Genomic DNA, 15,107 nt, shown 5'->3' with positions numbered 1-15,107 from the left:
AGGGAAAGCCAGAGTGCTTGTAAATTTCCATTATGTGCAGAAGGTGTGATAACAATCCAGTAGGAATTTAGTGGATGCTGCTTTGTGCTTAAGGGTAAAAATCTACTCACAAGCAACAAATAGCTAAGTGTGCATTCTACACCTTGAGTATGTTTATACTCACGCATTTACTGTAGTTATAAGTGTCTTTACTTTCTACTAAACATGTTTTCATCATGAAATCCTTTCACTGTGCAAAGATAGGATGAATAGGGAATAAACGTGTCTTTCAGAACTCTGATGAACCCAAACACAAAATTAAGTGCTTTTTCTTTAGTGTTTCTGGGTTAGAACTACATAAAGTAAATATTTACAGTTACATGGGTCATATGTAAGAGCATTATTTTGTACATAATTTACATATCTTTTACACATGCAAAATAATACACCTACCTGGCACTCTCAGGCAATTTCTAAGTTAAACTTAAATTATTGTGTATTATCTGATCATTTGGTGATATTCCTAATTTTACATTTCTATTCTACATCCACCACACAGTCACAAGAATTGATCAGGATCTCACTCCACCAGAAGTGAACTTTAGAAAGAAAATCGATGCCCAAAGGTGGGGAGAAGATGGAAAGATAACCTGGTTATCTGACATTGTACTGATTCACTCACAATGGTGAGTCAAGGACCATTCACTGACTTACGCAGTAGAATATGCACAATGATGTAGCAGGGTCAATTCTTTTCTTTTTACCATTAAGTCATTATTTCTGCCTTATATCCTATAACTTTTTTCCCAATTGGTCAGGGAGGAAGGAAAAAAGGAAAAACACAGTACAGGTTCACTCACCTAAACCACTGAGAGTATAGAGAAGGTCACTGGTAGCTAAGAAAATGGGTCCATTCTCCTGCTGTCCTTCTTCTTTGTAGTACAGCTTGTAGCCCTGAATGGTTGCTGTGTCCTCAGCATCTTGTTGCCACTTTACAGAAATGGTGGTACAGTTCAGAGGCTCCAAATGTAACTCTGGAGACTTAGGGGCTAGAAAAATTCACCAGATGTATAAGAAACTCGTAATGCACATGAAAACAGAGGATAGTATATAGCTCTCTCTGTTTTAAACCAACAGTTGCATAAAAATTCAATTCCAACAATTATACTTTACCTTAATATTAAAAATTCCACAATGATATTAAATTTTAAGACAGAATTAAAAATATAAAGTACTACCTAAAAAACTAAGGTATATAAATAAGAACAAAATTACATGTGCTTTTTAAGTTTTTTCAAAGAAGCAATATGTGTTTCCTAATTTTGACCATCCAATATTCCCCTGTGATAGAACAGGCATTATTATTAATCAATTAACAAGAAAAAGCCCAGTCATGTTACATTCCACATTAGTAAAAGAGGAGGCGGGTCTGGAACTTCCTAGTATTACGGTTTTTCTATTAAACTGATGATTTTAAAAAAAAATATATGGCAATGATATTAATTAGGTCTCTATTAATATATAACTTCTGGTAATTCAATTTGATTTGGACCCATCTGTCTTTGAAGGATCTGCTAAGTAAACACAGAGTAACCAAAAGTTTTACACACTAATGAGCTCCATGCAAAAAGCAACTACTCAATAAAAAGTTTAAAATTTTTTTCAATTAAGCCCATGATCGATAGAATACTTCAATTCATAAGACAAAATTTTAAAATATAAACATAAGTTACATAAGAAAAAAAAAAGAAAAATACTGTGTTATTCTTCCTCAGTAGTCAACGTTTACCTTTCACACTTGTAGCTTTGGGTGTCCTGTGTGAGGTCCATACTGAAGACTCTCCCAGCCCCACCCTGGTGGCAGCAGTAATCCGCACCAGGTAGACACTATCAGGTTTCAGGCCCTCTAACAGGTGCTCATGAGTGGTCCCCGGGAGCTCCAGAACTTGGATGGAGTTGTCAGTACTCAGGCGGAAGGACAGGCGGTAGAGGACCACCTGGCCCCGCCGATACTTGGCTGGGATTGGCAGCCAGGAGACGAGAATATCGGTGGGACTTCGACTTGTCAAACTAATTTCAGGAGGTCTCAGGGGAACTAGTCATACAAGAAAACAGGTTGCTTATAAATATTTAGAATCAAAATTGTCAACCAGCACACCAGTTTTTATTGAAGTATCTTAACAGCAACACATCACATAAAAAAGGAGAGAGATACTTTCAGCCCTAGCTGAGGTTTCCAGTCAAGCAGAGCACAAACCAGAAAAAGGAAGGAAAGAATAATGAGGGAGGATCCGATATAGAGAACCAAAGAAAGCAAGGTTTTCACTGTTGTTGTGACTGTTCTGATGTTGTTCGGGATTAATATGAGCTTACTTAATATGAGAATACTTCTCAGTAACCCTACCAAAATGCCTTAAAACAAGGAAGAGAGAATTATACAAGAATGGAGAAGCTTAGGACACCAGAGTTATAACCTGACAAATAATTTGAAGTGTTTAATAGAGTTGTATCTTAAAAATTAGTGTGAATTTTGTAATCCTAATTATAACATATGGTGCTCAATATGAAAACAATGTTTTCCCTGTAAATAATTCGAATACAACAGGCAGTCCAGGAAAATGAGCCAAGTATACTGGAAGGCAGTCTAATATTAAGAGCTAAGATGGGTTCTGGAGTTAGTCTCTGTGTAACTGAATCCCTGTTATATCAATTACTACTGTGTGTGATCTTGGCCAAATTAATTTCTCTGTGTCTAGGTTTCTTCATACACAACATGGGGATGAAAAGAATAGCTTCTTCTACAGGCTTTCCTACCTCAAGTAATGGCAATTATTTGTCCAACTGCTCAGGACAAACACCTTGGTGTCACCCTTGACTCCTCCATACACTCTCCACATTCAATCCTATGACTCTACTACTCACACGGCCACCCCCTTGGTCCCTGCACCGTCACCCTTAGCCTGTTTTGTTGCAATAGCCTCCTGACAGATTTCCCTGCCTCTGCCCTCTTCTTCACCATCTAGTCTCCAACACATTTGCTGTTAAATTGCAAGTCGGATCTTGTCACTCTTCTGCTCAAAATAGCTCCCATTTCACGCACAGTAAAAGCCAGAGTCCTCATTATGGATTCATACAAAGCCCTACCTGCTTACATGGTTGGCTCCTCATTCATTCTGTGCCTCATCTCCTGCTGCTTTCTGCTTGTTCCCTCCAGTCCAACCATGCCTGTGCTTCAGGCCCTTAGCAATTTCCATGTCCTTTCCTAGAATTCATGCCCCCCAGCCATCTGCCTAGCCAGCTCCCTCATTTTCATTTCCTTCAGGTCTTCAAATGTCACCTATTCCATGAGGTATCTCTGTCTAAAGCCTTACCCCTTTCCCTGCTTTTTTCCCCTTCTCCTCAACACTTATTACTATCTAACAGAGCATATCATTGACTGTTTATCTTATTTATTGTTCCTCTGTCCCTTCTCCCACAATAGAAAGTAAGCTCCACAAGGTATGGGACAATTTTTTGTCTCTTTCATTCACTACTAAATACTGAATAACACATAGCAGGTACTCAATAAATATTTGTTGAATGAATGAAATAATAGGTAGGAAAGGGAAAACCAGTCAAGCATTTCTGAGTCCTTTACGTGTATGAACTCATGAATTCTCACAAAAACCCAATGAAGAAAGTGCCGTTATCATTTCTACTTGATAGCTGAGGAAACTGAGGTACAAAGAGGTCAAATCACTTACCCAAGGTCACACAGCTTGTTAAGTGAAGAAGTAGACCTAGAGCCTATATTCTTACCCCCCACACCCTACTATCTCTTATATAACAATGGTTCTTCTATCATAGGATTATGTAGGGATTAAAGGAGATAATGGAGGGAACGTTTTTAGAACAGGCAGTGGTAAACACTCCAAAAGTGTTAGTTGTATCTGACGTGCACACTAGGAGACCCATACATCTCAGTCCGAGAAGTACAGGCTGAGGAAATGGGGGAATACTGATGCAGAAAATTGAAAAGCAGTGTCAGAAGTCTCTATGTTATCCAGAAAACAAAATGAAACTTAATTAAACAAAAAAGTTGCAGAATAAGGAAAGGTTTAAAAGGAGAAAAACTTTGAGATCACAACTTAACTGGAATTGGCAAGCTTTAACCAGTAGCTTGCTATGCTAAGACACATTTTCTTGAAGGGTATGGGGGAATACACCTCATATACCAAATAAACCCAAAACAACTACAACAAACACCAGCCTGTGTTTCACCTTAGATATGCATGTCAGAGGTTGTTAAATGTAATTAGGTAACCAGAGAGGTCATGGTTCACTCTAAAATGGAACAGACTCTTAAACGAAAACTGAAATGTGGAATTCAGCATCCAGATCAATGACAATTTTTTCATTTAGTAAAAGTCTGAATTTATAAACATTTACACAAGTAGTAGTATAGAGATATAATAGATTTGGGACCAAATGGACAAAGAAAAAGAGTTGAGAATCATTTATATAAAAATGTTTTGAAAACTAAAGGTGGACCATTTCTTGAGGATGCAAAAACATTTGTAAAGGAAGAATAGTATAATTAAGTATATGTTAAACAATCCCCCTTTCACACTGCAGAGTACAAAAATGGGCCATGGAGAGGCCCTGAAGAGAGAGATGAAGAGTCAGAGGAGGAGAATCAGTTCTCCAGGACTATTTTAATGGCTAGAATTTCCCACCGTTATAAGAGTATATGGAGGCCTGCCCTCTAAAGGACAGCAACTCAATTTCCAACCCCAGGTAACAAACTGAACAGGCAATACTTTCCTGCTTATGCAGAATAAGCACAATGTATCTAAAAATAAACTAACTGCTATCTGATTCTATAAGAATTTTTTTAACTGACAAGTACTAAACTTCTTTAACTCCCAGTTTCAGAAGTCCAATGCCTCTGACCTCCAGTCATTACATACACTCAATATGTAACTGTCATTATATTTATTCCCGCCTAGAGAATCTCACATTTTGTTCTCCTCAGTAAAGAAAAGAAAACAAACCAAAAATCCTGCAACGCATTTACAATTTAAACCAGGAACTTGAAGAAATACAGGGACAATTTTGTCATTAAAATTTGTATTACGAATTATAAATTAAAGTGCTCTTCATCATGTTACTGCCAAAAACTGAGAGTAAGATTTGAAATGGTAAATTATCCTGCTGGTTATCACATTTGTTTTTGTTTCTGTTTTTGTTTTTGTTTTTTAAACCAAAACCAGGATATTTTCTCTGAGTTAGAACACATATTCATTGAAAGCGATAAAGCATATTACTACTGTTCATGCTGAGATGACGTAGAGTCACGTTTTCTTACCATCCTCTAAAGTGTTCTGTGTCACGTGGTCGGACATCTGGCTGGCTCCCATTGGCATATAAGCCACAATGTAGAAAGTATAATTGCTGGCAGGTTCCAAGTCATCAATAAGATAATGAGTTGTGTCATTTCCGATGACTACTTGATACTCTTCATTGTTTAAACCTAGGTTAAGGAATCAGTGTCTAAAAATTATGAATATTCAAAATAAAATTAACAAGATCATTACCATTTTCTGCCACTATGAAACACTGGTCCTTGGATCTCTCTGTTATCTTTTGTGACCCTTTAAAAAAATGTGAATAGGAAGGTTTTTATTTTCTAAAAGTAACCATGTCTTGTTACAAATTACTAGTTTGAATTTTTCCTGAATAAATCAAACTGAAAACAATTAATCTTCTCTAAACATCATTTAACATCTAGTCAAAACCCACAGCAGAGACAATGTACAGCAGTAACACAACAGAGTTTAACGCTACAGAGTACTGTAGTTCATTAACAGTGTAAATTTTACTTGCTTAAACTCATGGTTTCCTTTTTCTTTTAAACATAAATGGAGAGACAGTAGGGAATGTAATGGCTCTACTCTTTATAAAAACAAACCAAACCAAAAGTTGTCCTGCAAAAGATCTCATTCTGCCCCTAGAGATTCTATTAAATTTGACTGACACAAGTTGTTCTTTTACTTATACTGAAAGCAAAAGAACTGGGAGGCACAGAATGTGCTTCAAAATGTTTTTTTCTACAATGAGGTTTTTTTTTTCCCCCCCAGAGAGGAAAAAAATTCTCAGCAGTTCTTAATAAAATATGCATGGCAAGGTATAGAAGAGGATTTGTCTTTGTGGGATTTAATTCCTACAGAGTAAACTTGTAAAGTGGAACAAGAGCACTGGCAGCTACTGTGCTTTGTGAACAATTCACAGCAAATGCACGTCAACTTAATCAAAACTCTCTAAGGATGGAGCCCCTTCTCTCCACACTGGATCTATAAACAAAACAGAAGGCAAATTCCACTATTAAGTTTTCCCACATTTCTGAATTAACTTGATAGCATTTTAATTAGACAAGATTACAGGCATTTCACAACAGACTAGCTAATGGTTCGTTAATTAGGAACCGCATAGTACGATTTCTGACCTACCAAACAAGGTCCTTGAGTTCGAATTAAAAAGCCTTGTTCTGCCTTTGAATAGACCACTGAGCCGCATGTGGAGGGCTCTAATGAAACAACCATAATAGCGAACAAGAGTGGCCTCCACCAAAACCAGCATTCCTTTTACCTTCTTAAATCATTAAAAAGGGAATTAACATACTCCAACATGCTCAGTTAACAGACTTTCATTCTTCTTGCTACCACGACCCCTGATTTAAATTCAAAATACTCCTTTTCAAAATACTACTTCAAAGTACAAAAAACAAACAACAACAAACCACCTGTTTCTACAGACAATTTTATTATATCACCATTCTTTGGGTATCTGAATTTGTTTGGAATGTCTATCACATAAAAAGTAGGCTGTTTTGTATACAACTAAAATCTGTAAACCTCTGCCATTGTTTCCATGAGAAATCAATAGTGAAATCTCTAGGATAACTAGTTTTTCCTTTTCCTCTAAATTTTTGCCAAAAGAAAATATGAGGATAAAAAAGATTCCAGAAATGGAACTGGATAAAAATTTTAAGAACGATTTGATATCTACTTTTACATAATAAATGAGATATCAATAAAGAGTGTCCTGCTCAATTTTTAGAGAGTTCTATGAGATTTCAGAAAATAATCAAAATATATAAAATCATATTATGCGGAATCTGAAAATGTTTACTTTCCCCTTTAAAAATAACATGCTGTAGTGACTACAGTTCACCTTATTATTTTATTAAGCAGTTACACCATTGTTCCTATGTAACTGCATACTTAAATTGATATATTTAAGTCCTAGGTAAGGAATTTACATCTCGGCTGAAACGAAATTCATAAGTACACCACTCTGTAACTTTTAGCAGGCAGAGATGGTACTTTTTTCTAAACAGAAAATCTTAAACTATCCTTATATACATAAAGTATACAACAATACAAAATTTAACAAAAAAATTTATACACAGGTGATATAGTAATTACTTTATTAAAAGAGGTAAATGCCATAGAACTTCAAAAATCTTTTGTGGATTATGTGAGACATCATTTATATTGAAAACAAATCCCTGACTGTAAATAGCACATAAAAATAAATAGTCCTCAAATTGCTTACCTTCTGCTTTCATGTAGTGCACAGAATAAGCGATGACTTTGTCTGAATTATAAAGTGGCCTCTCCCAAGCTAAAAGGATGGCTGAACTTGACATGGTTTCAGCATGCACGTTATATGGAGCACTGGGTCTGTCTTCTGACATTACTACAGTCAGTCTGGCTCTAGATAAAATAGATCCTTGGCTGTTCTCAGCCATGCACTGATAAATAGCATCATCTTCAGGAATAATCTGGTTAATTACCAATTTACTGAGGAAAGAAAAAAATTATTTCAATGAAAATTCTAAGGATGACATAAAAATAAAGTTAAGCTATTACTAAGTGCACTCTTAATTTTAAAAAACAAGTTATTAAGAACAAAAAACTGTGTGACCAGCCCTACTAAAAACATCTATATGAATTGCTTAAAATTACTCTTATTTTCTGAGTCTATATAAATAAGTACTTGTGATATCCGAATCCTGTTTGCTTTAGGTGACAGCTTAATCTCTTTTTTAAAATTTGGCTTTTATTAAGAAAGTATATTAATCTGTAGTAGCATCTAATTTCTGTAACATTGCAATGTTACATAAAATTCAGGTCAACAAAAATGTTCAAAAGTTTTGTTCAACATACAAGAGTGATACAAGAAGATTCATATTTATACTAATAAAAATGAGTTCTTAAAATCATTAAGTTTGAACTGTGGAGGAACTCTTAGAGACTTAATTATTTCCTTCTAAATTCCTCACTTTATGGAACAAGGAACTGAGACTCCAAAGGGTTAACATGCTTGCTAATAACTTAGCTGGTGGCTTACCAGGACCAGAACCCAGGTCTGGGGAACTGTTCCAACATTCATTTCATTATAATCTACCACTTCCCGTGATCCACAATATAAAATACAAAAGGATTTTTGACATGCTGATATTACAGTCTTAAGTTAATTTCTTATTGATTTTACTTCATTTAAAATACCAGGATAATTTAGGTATTTGATATTATAACTATAACCGTTTCACATAAGAATTACTAAAGCCATTATATCTTATCTAAGATAGTAGCAAAGTGACTTAGCCCACCTGTTGTACATTTTAATTCTACCATTTGAATGTATCTTCCTTCCGTTTTTCAACCATGACATTTTGGGTGAGGGGATTCCTTCTGCCTGACATACAAATCGAGCAGTACCAGCTCGAGGCCTCGTTAAACTTTCTGGCCATTCGACAAATGAAGGAGGAGCTATTTTTAAAGAAAAAAGAAAATATTTTTGTGGTCCAAACAGGAATGATATAGAGTCAAGGAAGAGTACAGCAAGTGACGCAAGTCCCATCCCTGAAAATATTTGACATTCTGAGCTTCCTGTCTACACTCTACATCTATCTATCTCTCCAGATGCCTTTTCTCTGCATTGCTCAGTTAATGTCCACTTTCCCCAGGCCTTCCCCATTGACACCATCTATATAAACACACTAAAAACATGTGTGCCATAATCCTAACTTAACCAAGCCCAATATACAGCTACTTGTGAATGCATGGAGACAACAGATTAAAATCTTAGACTGGTCAATGGGTATATGAATTTGTAGGTGGGTGATAAGGAAATAAAAAGGAAGCTTAAATTAACTAAGAAGGACCATAATGTTATAAAGGCAAACAGGATGGTAACTTCAGAGTGATTCTAGTTATATTTTAACATAGGGCTTTAATTTCCTCTTAAAATTCATCACTGGTTTACAATTTCATATCAACGCTACAAAATTCAAGAAAAGTGGAAGTAAGCTATGAGATAAAACAGCAAATGTTAAAATGTAAGATTCTCCTGATTGCAGAAGGAAAGAAAACATACCTAATACAGTTAAAGTTGCCATGGCAACTGTAAAGTTGCGTGTGCCCGGGGTAGTGGCCCGACAAACATATACTCCAGCGTGTTGCAGCCTGATGTCAGATATCATGAGATTACCATTTCCAAGTACCCGAGTATTGAAGACATCAATGGACTTGTGATCTATTTCAAAGAGAACACTTCAGTTAAAACAATGTAACATGTGATCTAAAATTTGTCAAAAGATCACTATCCAAACAATCATTATCATAAAAAGTCTAAAATTTTCTATGCTAAAACTTTTCCTCTACACACTGAAATACCAGAAAGTTAAAAGCCACATAATTGCCAAACATGTGTGTTGTATATAAAATAAACATGTTATCAGTTTCACCCGTATGAACAAAGTTGAAGGAAAAAGACTTTTTTTTTTCCCCTAAGACTTACCAAGACGGCTCCAAGAAATGATTGGTTTGGGATTTCCTGTGGCCGCACATTCTAAAACAACAGTCTGATGAAGAGACGTTGTTATGTTCTGTGGACCTGCTATAATGGTTGGTGTGTGGAAGGATTTAGACTCCTTACCTTTGAGATGGAAAAGGCAGGATATAAGAAAAAATTATAAATAAGATATAATGAATGAAATGAGTTAAAATATCTATTCTGAAGTTTTTCACTTTTTTCTTTTTTTAAAACAACTTTATTGAGATATAACTCACCCATTTGAAGTGTATAATTCAATGGTTTTTAGTACTTTCAGAGTCATACAACTATTACCATAATCAATTTTAAAACATTTTCATCACCCCAAAAAGAAACTCCATCCCATCAGCAGTCACTCCCCAATCTCCTCTCCCCATAGCCTGACAACTACTTTGTGTCTCTGGATTTGCCTATTCCAGACATTTCATAAAAAAGGAACCATACATTATATGGTCTTTTGGGACTGGCTTTTCACTTAGCATAATGTTCAAGGTTGATCTAAGCTGTAGCATGTACCAGTACTTCATTTCTTTTTATTGAATAATAATAACAGATTAATACTTAATTAAATGGATAAGACACATTTTATTTATCCATTCATTGGTTGATGGACACTTAGGTTGTTTCCATATCATCCACTTTTAATTGAGGTTCAAACACTGACTTAATGCTTTCACTAATCTTGTTAGGAATTTATGTGACAGTGGGGAGAACAAAGAAGTGTGAGAGTGCTTTTGTCTTTATGCTTCATACCAAGAAGCTAACAGATACCACCTAAAATTAAAACATGGCATTAAAAATTTAATTTCAGTCTCAATGTTTCTTTGAAAAAATTTTTAGTCTTAAAGGATCTTTTAGGAAGTAATATCTCTTGTGAAGAGTAAACACTCGTGTGAAGTTCAACAATGTCTTCAGGTCTGGTTTTCTTCCACTACATTCAAGTAAATTTAATTATTAAAAAATAAAAAACTAGCATCTATGTACAATTCCATTTTAATAAAATAAATATTTCTTTCTTCATATTCATCTCTCAAGCTAGTTTCCCTTCTAACTATATTTATGAATGGCAAAATATATGAAATTATGTTCACTTAATGTTAACAGTGATAATCTCTGGATATGCAACTAGGGACATTTTAAAAATATATCTTTGTACTTTTTACACTGTTTAATGTAAAAAAATTATTTTACTTTTATAGACATTACTCTTTAAAATAAAACATGCATCATTTCTACAAATGCAAATTATAGTTTTTCTTAAAACAACAAACAGAAAAACCCAAACTGGAAACAAATGTATTTTTATTGACAATGGACAATTTTAGTGGAAATAGATGATTATTATTCTTTTTTAAGCTTTTCTGTATTTTATATTTTAAAAACAAAAATGAAGTATTTACAAAACAAAAATTCAATCTTTCTTAAAGATGTTGACATTAACATATAAAACAAGTTAGTTTGAGAAGAAGGTTGCTTAAATAGATAAAAATGATCATTTTCCAAATAGATTACAATAAAATTTAAATGTAATTAAAGTACTACTTTATGGCATACTATTATAGCCAGAGAAGGCAAATTAATAGCTGGACCAATTAAAAACTGAAAAATCAACTTATGTGTGGTACCTGGAATCACTGTGAGCGAGGCCTCCATACTTTTACGTCTGTGGGCTACAGTAGCAGCAACACAACGGTAATTTCCAGCATCCTTTTGGTCAACATCATAGATCTGCAATACTCCTGTTGGTAGTGCAGTTACCCTGTCATGACAGGAAAGAAGATTAAACTCTCTGTAGTAGATTTTATATTTTATCTTAACATATATTCTATGTTAAGAATTCATATACTCAACCTTTTAAAAATGCCAGATGCAATAATACTTTAAAGACTTTAAAAAATATTAGCTTGATTCAATTGTTTTCATTTGGGTTACTACAACTCTCTAAAACATAAGTAATTATGCTGTATCTCAGCAGTCCTCAACCTTTTTGGCACCAAGGACCGGTTTCGTGGAAGACAATTTTTTCCCCAGTCCCCCCAGGGATGATTCGAGCGCGTTACATTTATTGTGTGCTTTATTTCTATTATTATTATTACATTGTAATATATAATTAAATAATTATACAACACACCATAATGCAAAATCAGTGGGAGCCCTGAGCTTGTTTTCCTGCAACTAGATGGTCCCATCTGGGGATGGTGGGAGACAGTGACACCTGAAGTGTGTTGCTTATGTCCTGTCCAGTCTGTAAGACGCAACTTAATTGTCACTTGCCACTGATAGGGTTCTGATATGAGTCTGCAAGCAACTGATTTATTATGGTCTCTGTCAAACCTCTCTGCTAATGATAATCTGTATTTGCAGCCGTTCCCCAGTGCCAGCATCACCACCTTGGCTCCACCTCATATCAACAGGCATTAGATTCTCATAAGGAACGTGCAACCTAGATCCCTCACATGTGCAGTTCACAGTAGGGTTTGCGCTCCTATGGGAATCTAATGCTGCTCAGGAGGCGGAGCTCAGGCGGTAATGTGAGCGATGGGGAGTGGCTGTAAATACAGATGAAGCTTTGCTGCTCGCCTGCCGCTCTCCTCCTGCTGTGCGGCCTGGTTCCTAACAGGCCACGGGCAGGTAACGGTCCATGGCCCGGGGGTTGGAGACCCCCGCTGTATGTGATTTGTGAAATCTATCAGTGTAATTTTACACAGAATCTCACTTGACATTATAGCTTACATTTAGCTAACTGGTGGTCTAGAGTTTAGTATGATATTTTTCAAATACCTGATTTTTTGCCTATTAATATCTATGTATTCTCCAAGATATATCTGAATGTAAGTTTTTTTTTTAAGCTCTTCCTTGAATAACTTTGTCCATCTTAGTTCTACCATTTCAGCAAATGATTTTTGCCTCCTAAGGAATATTGCTACTCATCAGGATTGGAATCAAACTTTTGAAGTTGCTGCCGAGTTGACCCCTAAACTCTGACCACCTTCAGAGCACTAGTCAGTTTCCTAAATCCTTGGGCTGCCATCCAGGTACTCAGGTGGTCCCATGATTGGAAAAGATGTTTGAGGAAAGGAACAAAGCACTAAGGTAGAGTATCTGAATACTGATCTGAACCAAAAAACCAGGAACTATGCCCCATGTACCAGAGACTGATGATCTAATTCTTTGCCTAAGTTTGAAATGTCTTTAAGAAATTGGTTATTGTTACCATAAACGAAAATAAGCTCCACAGTGGTCTTTCCCCATATACAGTTTTATGATGAAGTCCTTGTCATTCCTGTATCATATTCAAAGACAAAAGCTGTATTTACCTGTCCATAGTTACAGGTAGAGTTGTCCGATTTAATTCCCATGTTATGACTGCAGGAGGGTTTGATGAAATCTTGCATGCAAATCTAGCAACTCCACCTTCTTGGACCTCAGTAGAAACGGGCTGAACTTCAAATGCAGAAATAGCTATAAGGTAAAGTTTGTCAAATTCAGAATAAGTACATGCACTATCATACTACACTTGGAAATAACATTATGCTAGATATTATTTATCAAACTTGAACTCCTGCCCAGACATAAGGCCAACTCAACTTAACAAGCACACAGAGAAATTAAGGAATAATTTTAGAAATACCACTGGGCAGTTGTCCAGCTAAAGGAGTTTGGTCTTTCCCAAAATGAAATTCTCAAGAAACTTAGATCTATTTCAGAAAAAAATTAATATAACTGAAACAAAAATAAGCAATTACCAATGGTATGTAATGATATACTAAGCTGTGTAGTACAAATCTCAAACACTATTGTATTTCAGAGGAGAGGGAAATCAATAAAGACAGATTAGTCAGGTAAAAACCTTTTACAGGGGTTGGTTGTGAATTGAGTTTTGAAGAACCCTTTGGGTTTAGATGGAAGGAGAAAAAAAGGACATTCCAGGTTAAAGGAGTAACGTGAAGGCAAGCACAGAAGTAAGAAATGTGCAGCCTGCGTTCACAAGATTCTACGGTAACAGCCAGGACTAACTAGTGTAGAATAAATCAGATTAAGCGTTCATGGAAAAGTGGAAGGAGAGTAGAGATAAAACAGATTTGTACCATGGTACAAATTAAGGCATCACTGAAAAGTTTTGAGCAAAGGAGTGTCATGATAACAGTAGTGTCTGGGAAAAATTAATCAGGTATTGTTAGATAGGATGGATTGAAGAAAAAGAGCCTTAAATCAAAAGACCAACAGGCTGTTTAAATCAAAGTGAAAGAACTCGGTGGTGGCAGTGAGAATGGAGAGATTCTACAGGTATAATGAAAACAGAGACTTGATTCTTATTAGACACAAACATGTCACTCCATGTTTGGAATCAAATGAGGTTGGTATTGATGGAGCAGAATGAGAGAGGAAAGAGTGAAGACAAATGATGTGTCTGATGAATAAAAAGGTACACAGACTCGAGAGACTACCTTTAGACTTAAATAAGTCTTAAGTGTTGATATTTTCTAGATAATTCTTCTTTAGTATTCTCGACAAGCCTCTAGGAACTGGTCATCATGTCCATGGTTTCACATTTTTTAAAAATTAATTAATTAATTTATTTTTGGCTGTGTTGGGTCTTCGTTTCTGTGCGAGGGCTTTCTCTAGTTGCGACGAGCGGGGGCCACTCTTCATCGCGGTGCGCGGACCTCTCACCATCGCGGCCCCTCCCGCTGCGGAGCACAGGCTCCAGATGCGCAGGCTCAGTAATTGTGGCTCACGGGCCCAGTTGCTCTGCGGCATGTGGGATCCTCCCAGACCAGGGCCCGAACCCGTGTCCCCTGCATTGGCAGGCGGATTCTCAACCACTCCACCACCAGGGAAGCCCCATGGTTTCACATTTTGATGGAGTCCAGACTCCAGGTAACAGTGTAGCTTGCCTTCCCTCTACTAAGTCTTCCAGGATATAAAGAAAGGGCCCCAATGAGAGTCTTACTCCCCATCCTCAAACTCCAGTTCAAAAAATATATATACCTTTACAATTTACCAATAAAATGAGAAATTATGAAGAAAAATAGAAGGAATAAGGGCTAGATGCCTTATGCTTCATTAGACTGGGAAGGGTAAAAGGTCACAGAAGACTAACAAATTCTGCCTTGGACTTGACTTCATTAATCTGTAAATGAATCATGGGCCTTTAGAGGTATGGAACAAAGTCAGTGAATAAAAGTGAAAATATTCTTAGGAGTATCTACTTCCAAGAAGGGTGGAGTGGGGGTAAATTAATA

The 15,107-nt window shown here is 36.1% G+C and overlaps 1 protein-coding gene across 1 annotated transcript in view; it reads right to left on the bottom strand.

Annotated features, from left to right (window-relative positions):
- PRTG (protogenin) overlaps window positions 1-15,107 on the bottom strand; it is a 122,522-nt gene that overhangs the window by 52,892 nt on the left and 54,523 nt on the right. Inside the window, exons 3-11 of the mRNA XM_061182092.1 lie at window positions 13,179-13,323; window positions 11,487-11,620; window positions 9,826-9,963; window positions 9,403-9,561; window positions 8,636-8,795; window positions 7,576-7,823; window positions 5,327-5,491; window positions 1,769-2,074; window positions 840-1,028 (exon numbers count right to left, since the gene is read on the bottom strand). Coding sequence (XP_061038075.1) covers window positions 840-1,028; window positions 1,769-2,074; window positions 5,327-5,491; window positions 7,576-7,823; window positions 8,636-8,795; window positions 9,403-9,561; window positions 9,826-9,963; window positions 11,487-11,620; window positions 13,179-13,323 — 1,644 coding nt within the window. The remainder of the gene's footprint in view (window positions 1-839; window positions 1,029-1,768; window positions 2,075-5,326; window positions 5,492-7,575; window positions 7,824-8,635; window positions 8,796-9,402; window positions 9,562-9,825; window positions 9,964-11,486; window positions 11,621-13,178; window positions 13,324-15,107) is intronic.

This window comes from Eubalaena glacialis, chromosome 2, assembly GCF_028564815.1.
Source record: "Eubalaena glacialis isolate mEubGla1 chromosome 2, mEubGla1.1.hap2.+ XY, whole genome shotgun sequence".
In the NCBI taxonomy this organism is placed as follows: Eukaryota; Metazoa; Chordata; class Mammalia; order Artiodactyla; family Balaenidae; genus Eubalaena; species Eubalaena glacialis.
The sequence above is the reverse complement of the archived record's forward strand: the minus strand, read 5'-3'. Positions and strand labels throughout refer to the sequence as shown.